Source organism: Camelus bactrianus, chromosome 14, assembly GCF_048773025.1.
Source record: "Camelus bactrianus isolate YW-2024 breed Bactrian camel chromosome 14, ASM4877302v1, whole genome shotgun sequence".
NCBI lineage: Eukaryota > Metazoa > Chordata > Mammalia > Artiodactyla > Camelidae > Camelus > Camelus bactrianus.
Window position 1 is genome coordinate 9,890,641 of NC_133552.1, and position 26,149 is coordinate 9,916,789.

The following is a 26,149-nucleotide window of genomic DNA, read 5'->3' on the forward strand; positions in this document are numbered from 1 at the left end:
CCCTAGATGCAGCTCCTTAGAGCATCTGGTCCTGACATCGCGGGCACAGGCAGGATGGGTGATGCCGTGTTCAACCCCTCCCCAGCCCTACCCAGACCTCCCCTAGCTCCACATCTATTACTCTCGGTCGCTCCCAGCCTAGCCAGACACCCCCTGGTAAACGGGGGCCCCGGGACAGAGTGTCTGCCACGTGAGGACGCCAGGTGTGCCTCGTTCATCAACATTCAGCTCCAGGCGGCTGCAGAATAAAGATGAGAGGTGATGAAGTCGTCAGACACGGAAACAGAGCCACCAGCTCGCCTTGTTATTGTAGCACCTCCTCATTCTAAATTCTCTTATTATCTGTTGATGAGGGAGTGTGGCCGAATCTCTGGGAAGGATGATGGGTTTGACTTTGAAGGAACCTCATGCCTGAAATTGAAAACTGCTCTGAATGCAATTAAACCAGATGGAAACCTTCCTGCGGATTTTCCTTTACTAAGTTCACTTTCATTGGAGCATGTGGTCATTTACAAAATCAAGATTCAATGTCGTAGGTTGTGTTGTAGGCACAGAGACCAGAGACTCCTGGTCTCTGTGCCTCATTTTCCTGAGGAAACATTAGCTGATCTCTGGGATGTGCTATCCAGCCATAGTTCTGGAAGCTATTATGACATTAGGACTGGGGAGGGCAGGACTTCATTACAGATTTAATGGGTGTGAGGAGGAACAGGTCATTACAGAGAAACCTTACACAGAGAGCAGAAGAGCAGGTACAAAGCCTGAACAAAAATACAGAACGCATATAAAAGTTGAAGGCATCCTTGTTTGAAAGTCCCTCTTTAAAAGGATGTAGCCTGGAGGTTATTCTGCTTTTAAGAGATTACTTTTCCTCTACAGGGATATCTACCACCATTTTTCCTCTTGGAAATTTACTGTTAGCTTCTTCAAAGAACAGAGATAAATTTATAGCCAGCCTGGTTCTGAGAACAAAGTGAAAACTAAGCCCCTCATACGACGGCAGTGTAGCATGTTAGATCTAAAATGGGGCAATCGAAGTTCCAAAATGAAGCAATAAAGAGAGGCAGAGTGTAGGCCAGTACAGTAAATGGCTTCGTTAGGTTGAACTGCTCTGCTTCAAAAACTATCCACACACTGAATAACAGTGTTACAAGCCAATGAGGAAGATAAACTTGAATAATTCACTTCTTGTCTCGGTAGACTGTTAATACAGTGATTCAATAACTGGTTTGTGGAAATGTCTACCTTTAATTCCTCGGCATGGCGAATTTTTAAGGACCCTCACGTACATAGTACTTGGTCTTCTACCCACCGATTTTATGATATCTTCGGCATCATAAACCCAAATTCCTAACTTTATTTAAAACATTGTGAAGTTACAACACATGGTATTTTGCTTTCAATGCAAACTGAAAATGTTCTGTTTGTGCAGAGTTGAAGGTAAGAAAAAACCCAGGCATCTATTTAGTCTGAACTTGCATAAAAAAAACCACTCTCTAGTTAATCCAAGAGTAATATAAACACTTCCTTGGTCATAAAAACTATTTCTATGTCTACCTTCTTGAGAAAGAAAAAAGTCATTGGCATCAAACCGAATGCTGACTGGTAACGGAGGTTCTCTGGTGTGCGGGAGGAAGCACCCGGGGCCTGCCGTCAGGGACGCTGTGTCCCGCTCCATCCATCACTGGCCGTGAACCATTCACTCTGTTCTCAGTTAAATCAGGGGCAGGGGTAATGCCCTCCCACCCTCCCACAGTTGCTAGAGGCAAAAATGGACGTGCAGATGCTTTCTAAATGGTGAAGACTCCCAGAAATGAAAAGTGAGTTTTTTTTTCTTCTTCTTTACAGAGTAAGATATTGTTCTAAAATTAGGTAACTACAGGTTAGAGGAGAGCAAGACAAAGCTCGCACTGGAACGCACCTAAGGGTCCTTGCCCTCCCTCCCTCCCCTCACTGGCACTGTCTCCATGTTTCCCTCATCTCCCCATAATTCACTCAGTTACTCCCAGTCACGCTTTTGGCTGCAGCCACTGAAATAGGCCCTTTCTTTTCTTTTTGTTAATTTTTATTATTACTATTTTATTTTGGAGGAGGGTAATTAGGTTTATTTATTTATGTTATTATTATTATTTAACAGAGGTACTGGGGATTGAACCGAGGACCACATGCATGCGAAGCACACACTCTGCCACAGAGCTGTACCCCACCCCCTTCACCACCTTGACCTAGGCCTTTTCTCCACAAATCCTGACACCGTTTAATGCAGAGGCTGGTGGCACTCACCAGCATGGATGGTCCCCTTCCCCTTAGCTTCCCCATCAGGACAATCATATTCTCCCCCTCCCTTGTCCCTTTGCCTGGACAGCCCTTGCCTGGTCCCTTTTAAGCGGTCAGTTCTGGCCACTCCTGCCTGTTTCTCAAAATGTCAGCAGCTTTTCCGTGCTGGCCTTTGCTGATGGGCCCTTGTGTTCAAACGCTCCCAGGCTTTCGGTTGTCCCGATCTCACCAGGAGCTTCACCGCAGTTATTTCTGCAAACAAAGCACGTCAGGACCCCAGATCACGTACTAAGGGCGCGATGGTTGCTTCTGGTGCAAGTACAGACTCAGCATTTAAATAGAGCTGAGAAAGCGTTCTTCGTCCAGGGCTTTGCTTTACAGGCAGGGACAGTGAGGCCCGCAGAGCATCCCTGACTAGGAACAGAACTCAGTTCTCCTGCACAAGGTCCAGGCAACCTCTTCCCCTTCGCTCTGAAGTGTGTTGAAGCAGAACTAGATGGAGCCACTGCGCTCCAGGAGCTCAGTCCTCCTCAGTTCCCAGCCAGAGCGAGCCAGGGAGAGGACACTGACCACAGGCAGCACCAGAAGCCAAAAGACCAGGGTGAACCCATGTTGACGACCGAGAACCCTCTCAGGGGAGCACGCCAGGGTTCACCGTGTGCACAATCCCGTTCTGGGCCTGAGGACAGAGTTTCCGACCCACCAGGGGCCTCGCAATATTCCCAAAGGCTACAACGTTCAGGGCTCCCAACAGACTTGCCTCAAAGATGTTCCAAAGGGCATCACTGCCCACCGGCCTCTCTCCCCGGGCTTCTGCTCACTCTGTTTCCAGCTCTGTGGACTGTGGTTCATTCAAGAACTTCTCTGCGTTCCCTGAAGCCCAGTACAGCTCTCACTATGTGTCCTGCATACAACGCAACTGACTGATGTGCCGCTCCCTGCCACGCTCCAGACTCTTTGGAGGGCAAGATCAAGTCTGGGCATCCTGCCTGTGCTCCCCACAGCTCACAGCTCACAGCAGCTACTCTCCAAACATTGTGGCTTTTGAAATAAGGGAAGGTACAACAGAGGTCACCTTATTTCCCTCCTGAGCACTCAACCTCCAGCCCATCCTGCACACAGCTGACAGGTCAATTATCCCCAGGTCCGATTTATTTACAATTCCTCATAAAGCCCAATCCTTGTCCTAACAGTCACAACGTGCCTACAATAAAAATTTCCAGCGTCTCGTTCCTGTTGCTACTCAAAATGGTCCTGGGACATCAGCAGAGCCAGAGGTTCCCATTGGCGGACAACAGCATCATCCCCTTCCTCTGCCTACGGTGAACCTCAGTTTCCCTTTGGACATACCCCGCTCCCATACTCTGTGATTCCAGTGAAGGGGACCCTACCCCCTTTCTGAGGGCATGGCAGGGGTGGCTTGTGACCCAGGAGCAAGCCTATGCTGACTGCATTCCCTAGTCCCCGAGACTGGGTCAGGATGGACGCCCGCCCAGCTCACAGGACACAAGGAGACCTTCACCGAGACTCCACAGCTACAACAAGTCCCCACTGTGAGAGGGTGGCAGGCTTGGAGCTGCATCCCCCATCCTGGTACCCTGAAGCTCCAGGTTCAAGCCAGCACGGGGAGGCAGAGTGCAGGGATGGAAAGAGACCCTGCCCTGCTGGTGCTGAATCCATCCATCATTGAAGCCAGGCCCAATCTTTGGACCTTTCAGATTATATAAAATCATACCTTTCCTTTTTGCTTAGAGCCAGTTTGGTTTGGGTTTTCTTCACATGAGATCCAAACAGTCCTAACTGCTGTATCTCGGAATGTACTCGAATCACGCCCTCTTCTGCATCTTGGCTCAAGGTATTCGCCAACCTGCAACACCTCTCCTCCTTCTCACCCATTCACATTTATCTATTTTCCCAGATTTGATCAAATTTCACCTTCTGCATCACACTTTGTCTTTCTAAATTCCTCAGGCATGTATTGTCTTGACCAAACTTTTGACACTCACTGCACACAGGCCAATAGGTAACAACCTTTCCTGAGCATATTTCCCAAAACCTATACAAGTTCCACGATGCTAGAATCTGAACCTTTTTTGCATTTTCCAGAATGCCTAGCTGACTGTGGCACACATATTAGGGACATAGTAAATGTTTGTTAAATTAATACAGAATGTAATTATTGTAGTTGATTATGTACTTTCTAAATAACAAAAAAATAGAACTCTAAGCCAGTCTATAATACAAAAGAGTAAAAAAATTACGGTATTATGAGTTAATATTTAAGAATATGATTTATGTCTTAGATATGATCAAATGCTTACATCAGATAAAGTTAATAATCTCTTGTACTCATATATTTAGCTACTCAGTAACCATTATTGTGGTCCAGTAAGCACTGTCATATATGGTATCTTTAGAATTTTAATTGTGGCTATAAAATTAACTTGCCTCTAAAACCTCTGCAGTTCAAATTTGACAACTGAATTCTGTAGCCCCCACATGTCGTTCAAGACAGATGATCCAGCAGGGATAGAGAAAATTATGTCAATGTATATTTTTTTTAAGTATTGCTATAAAAATATTTATCATCCAACTGATCATTTTCCCCACAGAAAACATTCAAAACAAAATTTTCCCTCAGAAGTGCTGTATCATAGATTTAAATCTGGGGCCTTTGAACCATTTCTGAAAGGCTGTTTTCCTCTTTTACTCATCACAAAAAATTCCCACAGATGAAGCAAATAGGGTCTCTGCTTCCTAACGCCTGTCTTTATGAAGGAAGGTCAGTCTCAGCTTTGATGGTCCGCCCAAACTCAAGGCCTCCCAACAGCCTTATTGTTTTATTAGTTACTTTGCTCACGGTGTGCTGCTGTGTTGAACCGACGTGAACGGACTTGCCGCAGAATTCCCAAGGGCTCCTCGGTAAGTTATCACTTCATTAAGAGCTCGTAAGAGAATCTGAAGCCTGCGTTATCACATTTGGGTGCTAATTATCACAGGTTAGAGGTGAGCAAGCAATCTCTTGAGATTCTGAAGTTGACCAGGAATAACCAAATAGGGAGCTCTAATCTAGTTACTTAAATTACGGGCCCAATGACGATGGCTACATTGCATGTGGGGCTACAGCCAACTAGCAGTGGACTGGGGGATGCTGAGAAACAGACGGAACAACTGACCGGACAGCAGAACATAGAGACACGAATATAAATCTGTCCTGCACAGAAGGAACACTGTGTATCCCCACCTCAGACTGTAAGCCCTTGGTGATCAGTGTTCTCCGGAGCTGTGAGATGAAGTGTGAAGACCTAGGAATGGTAAAATCATGCCAGTGACCTCAGCAACTCAGGGGGCTACACACATAGCAGTTGGAGATCTCAGAGACATTCATATCCATCGTGTTTTGGTGTCTGCCATAGTACCAGGCATGCATGAATAAGAGACAGTGCTCGCCGGATCCCAAGGAAATCTGTTCCAACAAGGGACACCTCTCCTGCATTTGGCCAGTGGCTTCTTCTGTTATAATGAAATGACACTCCCCCCAACACAGTACTCAGATGATTGAAATCCTTCTTTCTGACATTAAATTTGGAAATCAGTGTAAACACCTGGGATGGATCCATCTGGCCAATCTTTGCAATGTTAGAGCAGAAACACAGCTCGAGGAGTTAGGTCGGGAATGAAGTGAGACTGTGGATTGGAGCTTTACATTGTTTCTGCCTGCCTGAGTCGCCCACGTCTGTGTGATGCGTGCCCTGTCTGGTAGCTTCAGCCTAATCCTCTTGGAAGCAGCAGCAGGGGGAAGTCAGGAGAAGTAGCTTTTGGTCCTAGCTCAGCAGATTATGCGACCTTGGACACGTTTCCGAACCACGTCGAGCCCCCATTTCCCAGGCCGTAGACTGAAGGGGACGTACAGCGCGTCACTCCTAGGGAAACGTGCACCTAGGCAATACTACGAATATGCTGAGTATCACCATCAATCTACTACGGTGGGTTATGTTTTTCTCCTAGCAAACAATAGACCTTCCAGTCTATGGATCAAAAATATTTCTGTTCTGCACTACGTGCAGGACTTGCAAGAGATGCACCTCGTTTAAGTTCCGAGGCGATGTTTTCTGTCGTGGCAGTAATTATTGGATTTAAGCAACTGCATTTTTCAGAGGCAAACGGTGACTGCTTTTGCTTTTTCGCTTTTCTTAATTTATTGCCAGCCGTCACAAACAGTCTTCATTTCATTAATAAAAGAACATTATTGTGCATGTTGCCTTTGAGCCCATCCATTATTCATACCACCTAGGAGAATGAGCCGGGGATGCAGCTGTTGGGGCATTAATCTCAGAAACCCTCTCCTTTGCTCGCCCTTACTCTGTAGGGACTGAGTTACGATTTGCTTGCCACTTTGGAAATGTTTTGCTTGCTAGTAAAATTAAACTGACACCTCGATTGATATATCCACCCTCATTTATTTTGGCTTGCTGTCATGCTTATTATGGTTCTGTTTTGTTTTGCTTTAATATCCTTTTGGGGTCTCGCCAGCAACTGCACAGTATCTGGATCTATGACACGGTAGTTCCCTAAAGCGAAGGTGACCATTTAAACGGCAAAAGGAGGCCTCCTGGAATGAAACCAGTGGCCTTGGAAGCTCCCGTCCGGGTGCCACTCTCAACGTGGCCCCCGTTTCCCTGGACGGAGCTGCTCCAGGCTTCTCCATCACACTTAAACACGAGCTCCTCCCACTGATCGGGTTCTTCACAGAATCCCACCCTGGCCCAGCTCCGCAGGGGGTTTCTGGTGGCCCTCCCATCACAGGGTTAAAATTACAGCCACCTGCTGAGCTCAGGTGTCTGGAGGGTCAGGATGGCATGCTGCCTCCGCCCCTCAGCCCCTGACTTTCTCACAGCAGAAGCTAAGCTTAGTTGCCATCTTGTTTGACCTTCATCCTACTAGTCACCTAAAGGACAAATGCAGGCATAGTTTATCTTTAAAAAAATCTATGAAAATTTGGAACTTACCAAATAAGGAGGCAAGTTAAGGGGTAACTCCTTTTATCACAAAAACTATTTTTTCAGCTTTGTCAAAGGCTTCCTCTGGGGTTGCTATGGTGGGTTGCTATCCTAGAGCCTCTCTGTGATTTGATTGTCCAAACTCTCTTTTACCACAAACTCCTAACAAGCACATTTCCTCAAAATCAAGTTTTCTCTCTACTAATGGTCCCTCCATTGGAAAGTTCATTCATTCATTAAGTTAACAGATAGTTATGAGATACCTACCACATGCCAGGCATTCCACTAAGTGGTGGTGATACAATTTTTAATAAGCCCACCAGGTGGCGCCTTTTAATTTAGAACATTTTTTCCCCCAGAACAGGTGTTGAGAAACTTTCTCTGGAAAGGCCAGTTAGTACTTTAGGCTTTGCAGGCTATATGGTTCTCTGACAGACTGCTCCACTCTGCCCCTGTAGGGCAGAAGTGGCCACGGGCAATTTATAAATGAATGAGTGTGGCTGTGTTCCAATAAAACTTTATTGATAAAAACAGGCAGTGAGCTAGATTCAGCCCACTGGCTGTAGTTTGCCAATCTCTGCCCTAGAGGTAACTTTTTAAGTTTATACTTCATCAGGATCTCAGGCTATTGATTAAGTAAAGTTTAATGCCCCGAATTTATGGATAATCTACATAAAAATTATTCAACAGTTTATCCCAATCTAAGCATCAAAAAAGTTCATAGCTCTACGTTAGTAACAAATGCTTAGATCCAGAGAGAGATCAGTTGTCACAGGAAAATCTGTCTCTTGCATGGAGTGGGTGCTCTTGAAATAATCTTTTCTGGGTTCTTCCTTTGGGCTGGGTCTGTGAAGGAGGCACTTTTGCACAGGCATCTCATTTAATCCTCACCTCAGATTTGGAAGGTTGATAATACTCTTCTCCTTTTATAGATGGGGAAACGGAAAATCAGAGAAGGACCATGTACCTTGCCCAAAGTCAACAGACAGGAAGTAGCACAGGCTGGATCCAAAACCAGGGCTTCACCAAAGCCACGGGCTCTCCATGCACCGAGCTGCCAGTCTTTAATCAGGTTTGTTTATCTCAATTTTCAAGACTTTTTAGTTTCTAGAAGTATATGTATTTGACTCATATTTGAGAATTTGACTTCAGTATATCGACATTAACACTCTTTCCTAATAGAACAATGGTGTGTCAATACTTACGATTAATCTCTTTACGATGTATTCTTTCCTACACATTAATACCCAAAAAAGTCTAAATCCTATCAGTGACCATCACGGGGGAATATATGGAGTCAAAGTAGGGCAGGAACAAATGCGTAGAAAAGAGGGCAGACGTCTTTTTAAATCATAAAGAGGGAAAGAAGTTTGGGCAGCAAGATTAAAACCAATACAATACCACAGAATTTCCAATCAATACTGAATCACTACGAATCTCAGGAAAACTTACAAAATTTCAGTTCAGTTTACCCCCATCGGTAAGTCTTAGGACACCGTGGCAATTTCTCATTTCTAAGGATAACAAGTACGTTAAGTTTTAAAAAGACAAATCTATACTGTTGGAATCCTTTCTTAAGGGGGCTCTGAAAATAAAATGAAGCAAAATAAAACCTCCAAGAGTGAGCAACCTGTTCGACTTGGTAAAACCCCACTGTGGTCTCACTAGCCTTGGGTTAGTCTCAGCCACTGTCTGTGGGACCGCGACCCAAGTGCTGCTGCCCAGCTCCTGAGACTCTTGGCTACTTGAGCATCTGGCACAGCTTCTCGGTGTTTTTCTCTATAATCCCAGTTTGAGTGGTTTTGAAGTTTAAATCTATGCCTCTTCTATATGTTAACCTTTCTGTTACCCAGGGAGGCTCCAGCCGGGATGGGGAGGCTGGTTAATCCCTTGCTAGAGCAGAGGCCTCTGCCCTTCCTTCCCGCAGCACCCGACACTCATCAGGGGCCCTTTCTCAAGGGCAGAGCAAAGCCAAGGCAACTTTCCCCAAAGCAACCTGCAGGGCATTGCAACTCGCTGTGTGCCTTTGGAACCCTCTTCCCACCATGTGGGGGATTCCTCTCTGCTTTCACGGGAACCCATCTTTCAGACCGACACCAAGTAAGATGCATCTGACTGACCCCGTTCCTTTTGTCACCCGGGCACCACAGCATTTAATAGCCTCACGAGGACTGTGCATGCGGAGGCGCGCTCTGCCTCGTTACTCACTGTTTCAGGATGGTGCCCCGTGCCCGAGTCCAATATGCACATTTGAATCACGTCACGCCTGGGAACTCAGCCCCCCTTTAGTCCTAGCCCATCTCCACATTTTATCTTATTTAGAGTTCTCAGCATATGCCTTGTTTTGATATTTGTTTTATTTAATTGGGTTCTGGCCGTTGCTTTGTCCTGCATGCAGAAGATGCAGGAATTCTTCTCCACGAGTTGTTGGGCATGGCTCCTGCCACAGTGACAGCTTCACTCGGGAGAGGAAGAGATGTGTGTGAACGCATCCCCTTAGAATAAGGTTGCACTTTTAGGCGGGGGATATAACGAGATGTGAATGTTTTCCAGGGGCTTGTAGCCCAGCCATAAGAGGGTGGAATGGCCCAGGCAGCCCATTCCTGGGAGAGGGTCCCCTGGACTCGGGGACAGAAGCAAGTCTCCTGGAAAAAGAAGCCATGCAGGACGCTGCTTCCCTGGTTACAGCCTGTAAGCATTTTTCTGTTGGAGGCAGGAGAATGAAGGAGAGGAGGAGAAGCGTGGTCCCCACCATTTCTCCACCATCACCAAAAAGCCTGCTAAGAGGACCTGCCAATTCTGAGCACCCCAAAGACACGTTTCCCCAGCTTCTGCCCTGACATGAGCTACTTTACAAAATGCAAGCGCATCTCCCAAGTGTTTTGCTCAGAGCAGTGAAAACAGCCACGAGCATTTGTAAACACAACAATTGAGAGCGGGGATGTTTCGTCCGCAATGATTGTTTGTGTTCGAAAGTTGTCTGCCACCGTAGTTAGACAAATGCTCCTACTTCCGTGGAGATAAAAGGCAAGCATTTGCGATCAGTGAGGAGAGTGTGTTCGTTCCAGGGCTAAATGGCATTATAAAACTTCCTAATTAAGCATATACGCTGAGGAGTTTTTAGCATCATTTCTCCAATTTAGCTTTACATACTGGGTGCGCTGTTTAGTACACATTAACTATAAACATTGTTGTTACTGCCCCCAGCTGGAAAACAGAGCAGTTTATGTGTGGAAGAAAAAGGAGATGATCTCCCATCTGCTCCTGCCCATTATTCAGGGACATGGCATTTTGTCTGCTGATGGGAACCATCACTGGGATTTAGTCAAATGGCCTTTTTATACTTGGTTACTTTTATTAATTATTGTGTTTATTTGGTGTTTTGCACTCACCCTTAAGCCTCCAAATTGAGTAATACAATTTTCCAGAGGTTTTTTTTTTGAAATTAATTTATACGAGTAATTTGGGTTATCAAAAGTGCACAACTATAGACATATTTGATGCCTATTTTTAATTGTATATTATCTTTCCTCGTATATGTTTGCTTAATATGCCTGAGGTTAGGAGACATACAACTGAAAAAGCACGGAGCATGATGTGAGTCGATCTATATAAAGAACAAAACCAGCCAAAGCTAATGAATGCGGATAGACTCCAGGTCAGTGTTTATCCTCGGGGCTATGTGACCCTCCCCGGAAGGGCGCTGGGGGGCGGGGGTCCTCTGGGGGTGCTAGAAATGTTCTGTGCCTGAGCTGGGTGCTTGCGACAGGGGTGTGCTCAGTTTGTGAAGATTTGCTGAGACAGGCACTCACATGCATTCTTCAGAATGTACATTATCTTTCAGTAAAAAGTAAAAGGTGGATGGATCATCTTCCATGTAAAAAAGTCAAAAAGAAGAGTCTGCACAAAGGCAAGTCATGACTGATTGGCCACCCCCTACCCCCCAAAAAAGGTTAAAAATAAAATGGAATTCTTTCTACATTGATAAAGCTCATTTACTAGGTAAATAAAAGGCAGGGGTGCAACTCCTACATGCGGACCCATCTAGAAGATACAAATAACCTTCTGTGTCAAACTGACTCTAAAATATTGTTTGAAGTTTGGGTATTATCATGCTTTCAGTAGACTTAGAAAGCATCATGATCTTAGATATTTGGATTCTGTGTCAAAGGTTGGACTTTTCTGCTTCCCTAAGGCCTTTGATTCTAGTGTCTAATTGTAGAAAAAAACTGAGTAATATTTGGGGGTTAAAATTGTGTTTATTTTCTTCCTTTCTCTTTTCTTTCTTTCTTTCTTTTTCTTTCTTTTTCTTTCTTTTTCTTTCTTTTCTTTCTTTTCTTTCTTTCTTTCTTTCTTTCTTTCTTTCTTTCTTTCTTTCTTTCTTTCTTTCTTTCTTTCTTTCTTTCTTTCTTTCCTTCTTTCCTTTCTTTCTTCCTTTCTCTTTCTTTCTCTCTTTCTCTCTCTCTTTCTTTCAGTTTAGTCTATTCCATGAAACAGCATAAGGCAGCCACTATACTACTGCAGACAGGCAAGATCATTTGGGGGAAACAAATGCCAAACCCAGTGGAATTTTTTTCTTAGCAAACGCTCAGATGTGGAGCTTTACCTGGAGATCATTTCAGAAACATTAAGATGGAGAAGAAGAGTTGCCTAGGACTTCTCAGAGTTCATTTCTCAAACCATCAAAAACCATCAAAAACCATCCTGCCTGTGGAGAACTTAAAGAGACACAAACAATGCCCCTGGAAGGAAATGCCAGGGCGGCTGACTGGAATAGAAAATGATTGGATAGAATTCTTAACCCAGTTTTTAAAAAAAAAGAATCGATACCTCCCATAGTCCCTTTTGCTTGAGCAGATAAGCCAGCTAAGTGATCTGACAGTTACAAAATATCAAAAAATAAATTCATGCAATAGCTAGTACAGAAAGGGATTTCCAGGGGGAGAGAAGTAACAATCAAACAAAAACAAAACAAAACAAAAAGGTGGAGAATTGGAAAACACAAGCTTACCAACACACACAATGCATTCTATAGCTCGCTGTGCTCGGAGGAGCTTCTAGGACTAAGGTGTAAATGCATTGTTTCATCCATCTAATAAGGTCAAGGTCGGGCTTGATGATTTTAAAATGACAGTATATACGTCTAGAGAACATATACTAAGGTACTATTGTTCTCCCATTTGTTAAGGGACAGAAAAGCACTAGAAATCATTGTTTAATCAGCAACATCAGGAAAATGCTTTGACATTAACACTAAATATACTGTCCTTTTAACTGTAAGGAAAATTGATACTGAGCATGTGCAATGGAAAGAAAGCTGGCAAATGTCAGTGTGAATAATGGGTGAAAAAAAGGAATGAGGGGGTGTGGCATCTCAATCAAGATTAAAATGAAACTGATAAAGCAGCATATGGACTGGATAACAAATCAAAAGCATGTTTATCCACTGAAGAAACTGGTTAATGGAGACTGCCAGCACGTTGCCATGGAAACACTGACTGTTGAGCTGCACCATCTCATACCTTATCCAATACATTCCTGGTTGTTGGTAGTAGTCCAAAGACCCTGATCTCTTGATGGTAAACCCGTGGTCCAGCTGAGCAGAGAGAAATGGGGGCAACTCAGTGGATCGACATTGTGCTAAAGGATTACGACTCCAGACCAAGCTGATCTTCATTGACTATATATGTATATAGAGTTACGATGCCTCTTGTGCAGGGTGACTAGCTAACATCCTAGATCTGCACATGGAAAATAAAAAAGGCAAGAAAAGACACTAATCCCTCATGAATAGCTCGGAGGCCAATTTGTTAGAAAAGATTAATTTTTCAAACAAGTTTTTGAATGCACATTTAATAATATCCTCTCAATTTCAAAAGATGTACACCCCTCTTCATATTCTAAAGCAATGAAAAATGCTTTACAATAAAGTGCTGAAATCAGTGTTCGCCTCCTAAGAGAAAGCAGATTGGCCCACCCCATATCTTACCGCATCAAGCTTAAATTTGAGGGCTTCATAAATATGAAATAAAAGATGGAAAGAACTAGGTTTTAAATGCCTATAAATCACAGCAATTTGGATTTCTTTCACTAAGAGTTAATTTTCAAAAGTGGAGCTACTCTTAAAGGTGAATCAGTTACATTTACGAACCAAAAAGATATAGTATAAAACAGTAAATCTTCTCCAAGGAAATACAGAAAATAAAATGAAAAGCTTTTCACTGTATGTTAAAAATGCATATGTACAGTTACGTGCTTATGATTAACAAAAGGTACAATAAATAGAAGACAGGGTAAATTCTCAAGGTGGTTCCTCCTGGAATAAGATGTTAGCCTTTGGCTACCTAGGAATAAAAGATTCAATCCCCAAATTTGAAAAACAATAATTATGCCATATGCCCGCTCCCCAGTTCTGCCCCTGAGAGGATGCAAGTTGACCACCTTTCTTTCTGGAGAGGCTCATGAGTGCTTTCAAGTGTGGTGCCGGCATGATGGGATGACAGTTTCCACTGCTAAATTCACAAAGGCATTTCAAAAACATGCCAAGGCACCAAGCGTTTAAAAAAACTGCTCAGGAGATTTGGTATTCTGGTTATAAACTAGGCTATGCCAGTGTTCATGGAACGACAATGTCAGATTTTAATCTTTCTTTAAAAATGTAAGTTCATTTTATTTAGGAAAAAAAAAAATCGAAGTACAGTTGCTGTTAGGAAGACGAAGGCCTGCATTTCTGTTTCAGCCCAGGGATGGCTACTTCGTAACTAGCTCTCTATTGCCACCTACAGGCGAAGAGTCTCATAACACTGCATTCGGGAGTGCCCTGGTGCAGAGGTCTCTGGCTTTAGAAAGAAGCTTCCCACTATCACAATTATTTGCACACTGATTAGTATGGATTTGTCCAATTAGACTGAAATGTTCTATTTGCATGAGCAAAATGCAAAAGAAGGACTTGAAAGCATTAGGAAAATTATCGGTTAAAATAATAAACTGCATTAAATGAGGAAAAATAAATTGGAACTGACATCTGAGTCATCAGTTCTTCATCAAGCTGAGCAAATCTAATAAGGCCTCCCTCCCGTCCCTTAGCTCTCAAGAAGTCCACCGTTAAAATGTCATCTCTAATTCCATTTTATGTCTATAAATTGCGTTTTAATAACCTTTTGTTTCCCTTCCTCTGTTCCGTTCTGGTTTCCTTTGGTTTGGTTTGGTTTGGTTTGAACGCCCCAGCTACTGGGAAAGGTAGTGGAGGGACGATGGCGTCCTTCCGAGGGGCAGAATGTTGCAGTTACAAGGACAGCGACGAGTTTCCTTCTGCCTAATCACGCCGCCTGACCTAAACGTCAGGCACCTTTTCTCCTTTGAGAGGGGCCCTAGGAGCCCGGTGAGCCTCCAGCTGGTAATTACTCTCCTCGCCAACTCGAGGACCTCAGTATAAAGTTATCATTTGTCCTTTCTTTGGTCTTCATAATGTAGGGGGTGGGAAGCAGAGAAGAAAAAAAATGACAACATGAACAAAAAAACATTAAGGTTCGGAACCATGAATACACGTTAAACTATGTTCATGTCATAAATTACACCTGTGACGAGAGCCGATTTGTTATGACAGCATGCTCTTTTTCCTCTGTCACTTGGGGAAAGAAAAAGTGTCATGAATTCCTTTTTGAGCAGATAGTGAGGTTTTTAACGATGGAAAGAGAATTACCAGTTAAAGACTAATGACTTAACTATTGATTTCCTAAAAAGACAAGCTGATTGATACTACATGCTAAATAGTATATGTATTTTTTAATTTGAAAGGGTGTATATAATTTCCAAAAAAGCAGTCCTATTATAATGGCAATTCAAAATAAAATATATCATTTGATAGCCTCTGGGGAGAGCATACATGCCCATAGGAAAAAAATTCTGTCTGAATGAAATTTATGCTGAAATCAGTTTTTTTCCCCTATATCTATCAAATGGAAGTCGTTACAGTATTACATGAATTACAGAAATTTCCATCATGTGGGTGAATTAATAATTATATTCCATTATCAAATTGTCAAATAATCTTTATAGAACCTACCATCTATGAAGGCTATTCCTTCCATCTCTCACTTCTGTTCTGTCTTACAGCAGAACATCATTCCTTTGAAATTATACTTTAGTTTGAATTGGAATACTATTTAAAGCCAGGGCTCCTTTAGTGTGTGATGGTCCCCTGGGTCTTAGTCTTTTAAGAATGGGAACATGGTGATGGAGTATATATTGCCTTATCCAGTGCTTATCCAGTGAAAGGTAATTATAAAAGCAGCCAAACTGGCTGGTTTCTAACTTGCAGCCCCACTCTGCACCTGGTGACCTACCCCAGGTTCTTAGGGAGGGTGTGGACATTTATAAAGGAGAGATACACAAATGCATATATTATGGTAGATGATGCATAAATGCATATATTATGGTAGAAGATGCATAAATGCATATATTACAGCAAAAGATGCACAAATGCATACATTATGTTAGATGATGCATAAATGCATATGTTACAGTAGAAGATGCATAAATGCATGCTTTTATTATAGTAGGCCAGCTTCTCCTGAAACACCCCCTGAAATTTACAGCAATATTCTCTTTCAGGTTTGAAATACCGATAGTGGTCAACATGTGAATTGTACTTCACAGTTGACAAAGCATTTTTTCAGATATTTCTCCAGAAAGTCAATTATTTCTAGTCTGAGTTGAGTTGATTACTTTTTTCCAAAACTTTGTCGTGGATAAAGAGATTAAAGAAGCATGCAACTAATGCACAACTCAACACGCACAGCCCATTTTACTGTCTGTAAGTGTATTACCAGTTGGTACAGTTTCCATGGAAACACATTAGTGATGAACTGAGAAACTGATAAATTAAATTGCATTCAAGATGGTCCAGTCATGATATTCAGAGGGAAAAAAAACAGTGGACCTTTAATCTTCAGATACTAACTGGGGAGTGGGGTTTTTTGTTTTTTTTTTTTTTTGAGCTCTACTTAGATGAAGTTTTAATAAACTCACATGGATTAGGTTTCAAAATTTATCCAGGTTTGATTAAAGTAGGATTTCCCCTCCAATCCGTGTTGTCTGTCTATTGGAGAATTGCCCTGAAATTCCTGCTCTTGGTCACTAGAAGACTCCCAGAACACTGTGAACAAAGCGTACTGGGCAACCAAGGCAAACTTAACCAAAGACTAATTAAAATAAAAGACCAGGAGAAACAAAAACAAACCCCAAGATGACAGAGGTGGAAAAAGCACCTCTAGCAGCTGTAAGCCCTCAGCAAGAGCAGAAAAGCAGTCCTTTTCATGGACAAGCGTGCTGGCAGTCCACTCCACAAGAAAAGGGTGGGACCAAACGTTTTGGAATAGGCTTAAGTCTTAGATGAATGATGAAAACAGAGGATAGCATGTCTGATTTTGTTAAGAAACATCATGAGACTGTTACTCTCAAAAATTCCTGACTGCATGTTAGCTGATAACAAAGAACACTGACGATCTATGAAGACATGGACTCTGTACTTCTGCACTGAATTTCCTTAGAGAGAACTAGAGAGCTGGGGGGAGGTGGGGCGAGAAGGACCACTTGCAATGTTAAATCCCCAGCAGCCCAGAGGGGGCTTGGGGAAGAGAGTGCGTTCTTTTTAGTGCTGTCAGGGTCCTCAGGAGCCGGTTACTCAGACTCACGTAACTCCCTGCTGAAAGGGTTCAACCCCAAAACAAGAAATGCAAACAGTACAAGAGCGTGCACGCATGCATTTGTGCCACCTGCACATTCTGGAAGCGCCTATCGAATATTCAGTAACCCAGATCTTGGACTGATTGTGCCGTATTTGGGTTGTCACTTATTTATCTTTAGCTTTATGTGGAGTTCTAGCACAACCGAGAAAGAAAAAGAGGAAGAAAAGCAAAACACCCGTAGAAACAGATAAATATTCAGTATTGCTGACGAGCACGACATCTGTTTAGTAGCATAAATATTTCTCAAAATTCGACAGTGTAGTGTCTAAGTTCTCGGTTTAAAGAAGAAAAACAGCTCAAGTGACTTCACATTGACTATGTTAAAATGTTCATACTCTGATAAAAGGAGGAAATTATTAAAAACTCAAGTAATCTGGGACCTGAATATATTTACTCTAGAATATGACACCAGGAAGTATAAGGTTTCATTATTTCTCTGCCCAATTTAATCTTTGCCTAGAGCTGCTATCAAATTGCATGTAGAGCATGTCTGCATGTATGGAACAGGGAAAAAAAAAAAAAAGCCTTGTGCACCCGCATCAACAAAATGTTCCAAGACTCTCCGCTTTAAAAACAGAAATTGCTAAGGAGCAAGAAATCGTGATTTCTTTGCATGTTCACAGCAATTCAGCTTCACGAAAAATCTTTCTGGGCAAGCTTCCTGCCACGTTGTGCCTTTCGTTTGAGTCTCGTACAAAGATCGACAGTATTCCACTCTCTCTCTGCCATGTCCTCCCGGCTTTCCTGCCCTCCCAGGTCCTGGCAAAATGACAGTCTGAACTCTTTTTGCTCAGAGCCCAGAAGTTTGCATTGGCGGAGTCCAGTGTAGGGGAGGCCTTCTGCTTTCAAAAATAAATCATGAAATTACTATATCCTGCAAGACCCCCTGGAGGTGTTGGATAATGATGTGACTCCCAGCGAAATGATCAGCAAAAACGCATCTCATGTGTAAGCCCCCGACCTCCCCGCCGTGCTTTCAGTGGCCGAGCTGCCTAGAGAAATGACCCATTCTGCTGTCTCTGGGTAGGATCTCCTGCGCAATGCCTGTCTCCGAGGTGGGTTGCTTTTAGAAAGTTATAGGTGAGTATTTCAGATGCTTACTGCTATGACAGAGACGCCAGCTGCCGTGCTGTTCGGCTTGGGGCCTGTGTTGAAATGCTTCTTTATCTTTCCTGCTACTGACAGCTGATGTTCATTTTCTGGGAGACCATCATCCTGGAGGAGAAAAAAAAAAAAGAAATAAAATAGGAGAAAAGGACCAAAAAAAAAATGAGATAAATGGAAAATGAGGCCAAGATATTCCAGGAAAAGGCAGTGATCTTAAAATCCAGAACATTTCAGGAAGAAACAGACCAACATCTTCTCATTAAATGTTGTTGTTGGAAGTCCTGATCCAAGGGCGCCTTCATTTCCCCTTTTGCTCTAAAACTAATTTGTGGTGTCATCTCAACCTCAGAGTTTTGTCCCTAAGTAAAATATGTTTTTTAAATATCTAATAAAATTGATTTCAGCTCTAGAGACATACGTCAAAGAGCAAGTTAATCTGGACAACTACCCCCCCTCCAAAATCAATATAAACATTTTTTTTTTCCCCTAACCCAAGCGTTTTATCCTCTTAAGCCCATCATTCAGATCCAAAGCCAAGGAAACTGACAGATCTGGGCTCACGCAGGAGCCGGTAAATAAACTCGGGCTGGCTCTACAGCTACTCAATCTGTCACTCTATAATCCCAGACAAGCTTCCACATAGAAAGTTCTCCCTTAAGCTTCTTGTTTTGGGAATTGAACCCAAGACCTCATGCACGCTAAGCATGCACACCACCACTGAGCTATTACCCTCCCCTCCTTCCCTTAAATTTAAGTCTTCCTTGTGGCCTTCAGATCATCTCTTTTTATGACATACTTGGCATTGCAGCTCATTTTCATTAAGGCATCTGTTCTCCACTGGAGCCATCTATGATGGAGGCTGGAGGAGATTTCCCTCCTTCGCTAAATACTGTTAGAATAACCATAACCAGAGTCCAGAGCAGGTGCCACCACTTACTAGTGCGCGATGAAGAGACTGAGCGATCCTTGAAGACAGACTGTCCGCTATAGAACCCCCACGTCTTAGCATGTACCTTGGCACACAGTAGATGCTTAACAAATATTTGTGGGATGAATGGATAATCAAGTGTTTGTTACTGTCTGTTTAACCCAAAATTCCTGACAAGATTTCAATGCCATCTGTCATTTTCCTTCTCGCCTTCCTCCCCATCATTTTGCACGGAATTTCTTGGCTCCCCCCAGGAAAACAGAGGTGCTGCTTTCCAAGTGCCGCATGCTGGCTCTTTTACATAACCTGGTCTCTCCACCTGGGATTCACTCCTTTTTTCAGCCTCAGGCTACTCATTTCTGCAGCCGATATTAACTGCATGTCTGCCGCGGCCTAGGCACTACAGTAAGTGACGGGGAAGTAACAGCGACCAAAAACAGGCACAGGCTTCCCTCTTCTGACCCCTGTGGTCTCTCTTTTTCTTCATAACTTGGGTCCAAATCATCTGTTCCCATTTTCCTGCTATTAAGCATAATCTGTTATAATGGTTCCTTTATAAACTCCTAATGCTTTTTCATTATATATTTTTGCACTATTTATATTCTTTTTGGTGTTAGAAGATTTTGCATATATGTTATATATATAAATGTATATATGCGTATACATCTCAACTCCTGCCCTTTTGTACCACATCTCCCACGTGTCTGCAATCTTTAATATAAACACTTGGTTCAGTGCCCTACGCACAGTGGATGCTCAGTTTACGATATTCTTGGGCTGATTTATTAATGGCTAGAAGAAGGAACAATTATTATGCTACTAACTCACATCTGAAACCAAATCTAGAGGATGGAGGCTTTCCAATGATGCAGAGTGAACTGAAAAATTTTTTTTTAATTCTGTATTGAGAGAAATAAAATGAAGGTCTGTTAGGGTAGCATGGGATGATACTTGGGGAGAGAATGGAAACAGCGTTGTCTGAAGTGCCTACTACGTGCAGGACTACGTCGGGGAGGGCAGAGTGGGGAGAGGAAATGATCGCTGTCCACCAGACCCTTGCAGGCTAACTGGCGGACAAGGTAGGCACACACCAGGTCAAATGACAAACAGGCCAAGAAGATAAGAAAGAGCCATCGCCAGGCAGTGGGCTGTGTGGCTCAGCTAGAAACACCGAAGGAGCTCAGAAGAGAGGACATATTTTCAGTGAATGTGGACGTCATGAGGGATAAGGGATTCCACCTGGTCCTCCTGGAAGGGAACAGACGGACAGGTAGAGAGGAGGACAGGCAATGTTTCGGTGCACGGATGTGTGCCAGTGGGAAGCCACGAGGCATGTTTGCCAACAATGGGTCAACCACTGGGAGAGCGATGGAAGAAAAAGCTGGAAAACAGGGAAAGACAGGCCACAGTGAAGTCCCCTGAAGATCTGGAGATTGAAGCCTTACTCTCAATTAGGAATAAAGCAATGCTTTCTAATAAGAGGGTGTAAGTGCAGGAAGTGTAGAGGACCACTCTCCTCCCTTCATCCAGGTCCCAATGATACAAGCGGAAGAGAAGTGTGATGAGAATCAGAGAATTAGGGTTAGACAGGCTAGAGTTTTCAACACAAGGGCAAATTCAGTGGTGTGTGCACAACTTGTGAATGAAACAGCAGCCCTTGGAATCTACACTAGAACCTGGGGAGGATTTAAACACTGGGCAAGGGATGGAATGATGTGCCTTTAATGAAGGTATCACAATTTGGGGTTCTGCTGGAAGGAAAGGGGGCAGCCTGATACATTGGTGCCCCACTGCGCCTCACGCCCCAAAGTACACATACACTTCTAGAGTTCTATTAAGGCTACCTAAGGCAAAAAGATCTGTATGAGCTTCAGGTTATAAAATAGGAGAGAAAGGGTGAGGACGGGAGCAAAGCTGAAAGAGAAAGGTGGGAAGGGAGGAAGGCGCCCAAGAGTTAACCATTATGCGGCCTGGTGCTAACGTTCTACATCTTCTTCATCCTCAGATCATCTTCTACAATATGTGTTGTTAGTCCCATTCTGAACATGAGCAAACTGAGGTTCTACAAAGTTACATAATTTGCTGTAGGTCACAGGGCTAGAAGGTGGCTGAGTCAGGCGTGCACCAGGTTGGAACCCTGTGGTCCGCCCACCACACCACGTTGCACTGTCAAGGGCACTGAAGGGCACTGAGGGCAGGGCGTTGGCTACAAAAAGAGGTCCAGGAGTGTTCAGTGGAATGACTCAGGGAGTCATCTTTTCCATGATGAAAGGAGCACAATGGTCAGGAGGAAGGAGGACTGAACTAGGGGCTGAAAAAAACCAAGAGACTATTTGGACAAGCCCTGATGGAGCCCAGGAAGCATTTGGATGGAGGTCATTCAAAGGGATGCTGAGCACCTCCGGGGGTCCAGAGGGATGTAGTGAGAAATTAGAAGCTTCTATGCCCCGGAAAGACTGGGCAGCCACTCATCTGGGATGTCAGAATGTGCCGTGTTAGGGCCAGGACTCTCGCATCCTGCGTGGAGCAGCAGGCAGTGCTGGACGGCTGGGCTGACCCTGGGTGCCGGGAAGGTGCTCTGGGTTGTGGGGTGGGCTCTGACTGGTGGGTCCAGATGCAGAGAAAACAAATAATAGGGATTCCATACAGGCAGCCCCTCCTTCACTTCCTGAGGGAGATTCATCCCCTGCTGCACAATCGCTTCTCTTTCTCACTTCCCCACGACTGCCGTTTTGGCCAGAAATTTCCCTTCACCTGGCTTTTTTCTCCCTGCCAGTTTTCCAGCTTCTCACCACCCTCACAATGGACTCTGTTATCATTTCCCAGCTCTGTCCTGGTCCTAATCTCCTGTCAAGACTCCTAGCAACTCTTTCAAACGTTGGGGCCTGGGGGTTCAGGCCTCCAGCTTTAAATTCGAGTGAAGGTTTCAGCTTCCCTTGGGTTATTAGTTCACGCTGAAGCAATGAAAGTAGTGAAACAAGTTGTCAGAGAGGCTTCTGACTTCATAAATCTTAAAACATTTCAGGATTTTTTCCCCCAATGAAATAGGGTGTCTCAGCTAGAGAAGGTAAAACACACGCACACCCGAGTGCACACACTGACACACACACACACCCCAGCAACTGAAATGTCTGCAGAATCTCTGTCTCAGTTTTGAAGGCTCTGAGCATAATTGGATTAAAAGACATGGCTTTACGGAGACCTAATCTGTACCTAAGGCTGACAGAATGGCGGAGGAGATTTAGCTAACGTACTGTCTTGCATCAATAAAATAAATAGGGCCATGAAAAACACACATTTTTATATATACATCTTCATCGCCATTATTCCGAATAGACTATGTGCCAAAAATGTGCTGTGAATTTTCTAAACGTGACACACCTGGCAGTACGTCACACGTAGTTACAGCCTTATTACCACACGCTCTGGTATGGAGGCTCTGGGAGTACTTTCTGAAGTCTGACACGGGCTGGTTGTAGTTTGAGGTTCGTGGGTTTTGATTTAGAAATTCCCATCCGCCACTTGGCAGAGCATTGCAACCGACAAGAACAAAATTAGTTTGCAAAATGGAAAATGAACTCTCCCAGCTGTCTGTAGGAGACCCAGCCTCCTGGTCTCCATTCCTCTAGCGGATGGATGTCGGGGAGGAGCTGTGGGGAGGGGTATGAAGCTGGGACGTGAGGTCACTCAGTAGAGTGAATTCCTCTCTTTCCTTGGGGAAACCGCTCCAGGGGTCATGCTTTTAGAAAATCCTCCTTCCTTCATGGAGTTTTGTTTTTGAATCATGGATCTGGATTTCAGTCTATGCATTGCCAGACTCTAGTGTTAATACTATCTGTAAATTTATGAGAAGCATGGCAGTCTTGAGCAGTTCACTACCGGAATATTCTGATTTCGTTTAAAACGATTTGAACAATCCCAAGAACATTAGAAGGCTCTTCACCAGCAGTTCCATTCCACAACCCAGTGCGCGGCCCCTCGCCTCCAGTTAACCATCCCCAGCTGTACGACATCCCAGGATTTCTGACTCCCTTAGCTTGGCCCTGTGTATCCTCCACGCCTACAATTCACACTGCACTCGGGGAGAACATGTGAAGCAAATTAACGTCTCCCTTGGAGAATGGACAGGATAAGATGCCCAAACGGAGAGTGGAATTCCACGTCGTCATTTACGATTTATGAACCCAGATAAGTAGTTTCATTTATCATTACAGTAGCATTGCAGGGTGCTCTTAATTGCTCACAACTATTAGACGGATGCTTATATATTTTTGTATGGGTAGCATTGATTTTTAAGAGCATGGAATAAAAAAAACATTATCCAGGCTCTTGCTTTTTCTTCTTCATCTTGTTCTTTTTTTTCCTTTTTGAGTATCTTGGCTTAGTAGTATCTTTTCAAAAGAGTGTGTAAGTGAGAAAAAGGAAGTAAAATAAAATGTAAAGGCCAAGAAGGTGACAGGTAGTTGTGAATCAACTAAACACCTACACTTGACTTATTTAAGCCCATCCTTTCCGCTAGGACAGAGGATCTCAGTCTTGGTCTCACATTATAATCACTGAGGAGCTTTAGATGCCAATGCAGATCAGTATCAGAATTGGGGGGGGGGGACCTAGGCGTTAGAGACTTTTCTGAGCCTCAGTTTCCTCATCAGGAAAATAATTAAAGGTAAAACACAGATCCATAGAATTACAGCATTGAGACGGACCTTTATCCTATGGTATGAGGGAAATAACATGGGATAAGGTAGGTCAACACTTTGAAAATAAAATCCAACAATAGTAATATATTGGAGATACTGACAATTTAATCCTAATTACGAAAAAGAAAAAATCTTGGAAATGTCATTTAAGCCTCTGAACTTAGTCACTAACCTACGTTTTCTACCAACAAGGTGTCCATTTGGGAAGACAGTGACAACCTTCTCCATAACCCCTGGAATGATCCAGATATATTATGGTCTATTCCATTCTCATAGAATATGTGCCTGAATCATATGGTTCCCCACTAGATGAGAAATAAGGTAAATAAATTTGGCTAGGGCAATTCCTGTCGGTATTTTGTGGCTGCTTTAAAGGAAATAGCTGCTACGTTGGAGAACACCACAAGCTGACCACATTATCTACATGGAGTCTGGAGCACACAAACAGGGTCATTTTTTTGGATGAAGGGGTTTCCGCCTTAATCAAGTATCAATTTGTACTTTATCAGCACGTAGCAACGGATGATAGAGCCTTGCTCAGACTCACACTGGCCAAATATTTATCACGTACTTGTGGAGTTTCAGCAATTAAGATTCTCTCACTCACACTCCTCAAATATAAAATCCTCTCTCCATCCTCATAACCTGAGAGGCTGATTCTACTGTGTCCATTTCACAGACAGGTTCAATGAGGTGAAGTGATTGTCTCGAGGTGACACAGGCAGGTGAGCTGGTGCTGCTTCCGGGAGTCTCCATCCCTCTCCGCACACCTGGCTGCACACTGATGCAGCCTGTGTCTACCTGGCTCACTGGAAGCATCCAATGAGAGGCCTCGCTCGTGGCTCTTCCAGTAACAGAGCAGAGGTCCAAGACACCACGGAGGATGGTGGGATTTGCACCCAGAGTGTATTAAAAAAGAAAGAAAGAAAGAAAGAAAGAAATGGGAGCGTAAACACCTGGAGGAAGGTTAAAACAAGTGAATTGGCTGACTAGATTTTTCGATTCTGCTGCCCTCACGCTCTGCCCTCTGTTTCATAAGAGACTGCCTTTTCAATTCCAAGTGCACCAGGAGAAAAGGGCACCGTATAAGCAATAGAGAAAATTAGGACAAATGGGAGTGCGAGAAGGGCTCTCTGACGACTTCCTTAGGGCTCATGCAATTATTATTAGTTTTTCACCCCTTAGGTAGTGTCCTCTGCAGTGATCAGCTATAATTTGATCTCCAAATGCAAAATGTCTTGTTAACTGGGCTTCCTTTTAAATTCCTAATTTATTGGCTTTGATTGTTTGGTTGTTCATTTGCTGCACTCGGAGACCTCGACAAATACTAAATGCCGGCTGGGAAAGCTTAGAGACTTTTTTTTTTTTCACTTATTAGAGACAAAGGAAATAAGAAGTTTTCTGATTTAGTTACTACATAATTTCAAAAGTTAAACAATCACTTTTATATGTTAAGTTTTTTTAAGTTTTTTTTTTTTTGCTAAAATCAGTGTATTTTTTTTCCCTTAGAATCTAAGGTATGTAAGAGTTATATTAAAGGGTATTTAAAATTTTAAATCTCTTAGATTATGCCCTAAATGTTATCCTTGCTTTTAGGAAACATTTTTAGGGACTCTCAGGGGAAAAACTAAAATGACAGCAGAAGTCCAAGGCCCAGAGGGAGCCTCGGCTAAGTGAGACCATGTGTTAACAAGTGTACAAAGCTGGTTGAGAAGGAAGAACATTACCACTGAGACATGTAGACGCTGCCCTAAGAAAACGAACAGCCCAGTTATTCAAAGGGACAGCCAGAAGTCTTCTTAACTTTGTTTCTCTGCCCGACTGAGCTGGGAGTTACCTTCCAGCAAGTATCCATGCCCTGCCTGAGCTGCTTCTGCACATGTCAGTAGGGGTTACGTCAGTCCCCGGTTATAGTTCTCTTACTACATAGACACAATCAGTTCATGTACGTGAGGCGGTTACAGCAGTCCCGGGTGGACACTGTAAGTTAACCACTCTGTAAGTATTTTTATTTTTATTATTATTATTATTATTATTATTATTATTATTATTATTATTATTATTATTATTATTATTAAAAACAAAGTCTTATCAGCTACAGAGACATAGACGTAGGGTCAAAAATAATGACCTCTCAGGAGAATTCTTTCATAGCTAAAGAAATGTCCTTAGAGCCTTGCACTCAGACAGCAGCAGCAGCGTCTGGGAACTTTCAGAAACGCAGCCCCTCACGTCTGCTGCGTTACTGATCTGCATTTGAGTAAGATCCCCAGGTGACGGGTGAGCTGTTCAGGTTTGAGAAGTGCTGCACCGGGGAACTCCCAGGCTTATTCAGAGGCCCCTGGACCTGTATGCTTGGTAGAAACGGTGCAAAAGCAGCACAGACTC

At 43.4% G+C, this 26,149-nt stretch overlaps 1 protein-coding gene and 1 long non-coding RNA gene across 5 annotated transcripts in view; one reads left to right on the top strand and one right to left on the bottom strand.

The window, feature by feature from the left end:
* The window catches only part of DCLK1 (doublecortin like kinase 1), a 298,221-nt gene that overhangs the window by 5,824 nt on the left and 266,248 nt on the right, over positions 1–26,149 (bottom strand). For both annotated transcript variants that reach the window (XM_074378069.1, XM_074378068.1), the window contains exon 16: positions 18,128–18,241. In XM_074378069.1, coding sequence (XP_074234170.1) covers positions 18,128–18,241 — 114 coding nt within the window. The remainder of the gene's footprint in view (positions 1–18,127; positions 18,242–26,149) is intronic.
* LOC123615797 (uncharacterized) overlaps positions 4,262–26,149 on the top strand; it is a 46,142-nt gene continuing 24,254 nt past the window's right edge. For 2 of the 3 annotated variants that reach the window (XR_012511663.1, XR_012511664.1), the window contains exon 1: positions 4,262–10,935. This is a non-coding gene — a long non-coding RNA (uncharacterized LOC123615797). The remainder of the gene's footprint in view (positions 10,936–26,149) is intronic. The other variant, XR_012511665.1, reaches the window with a different exon arrangement.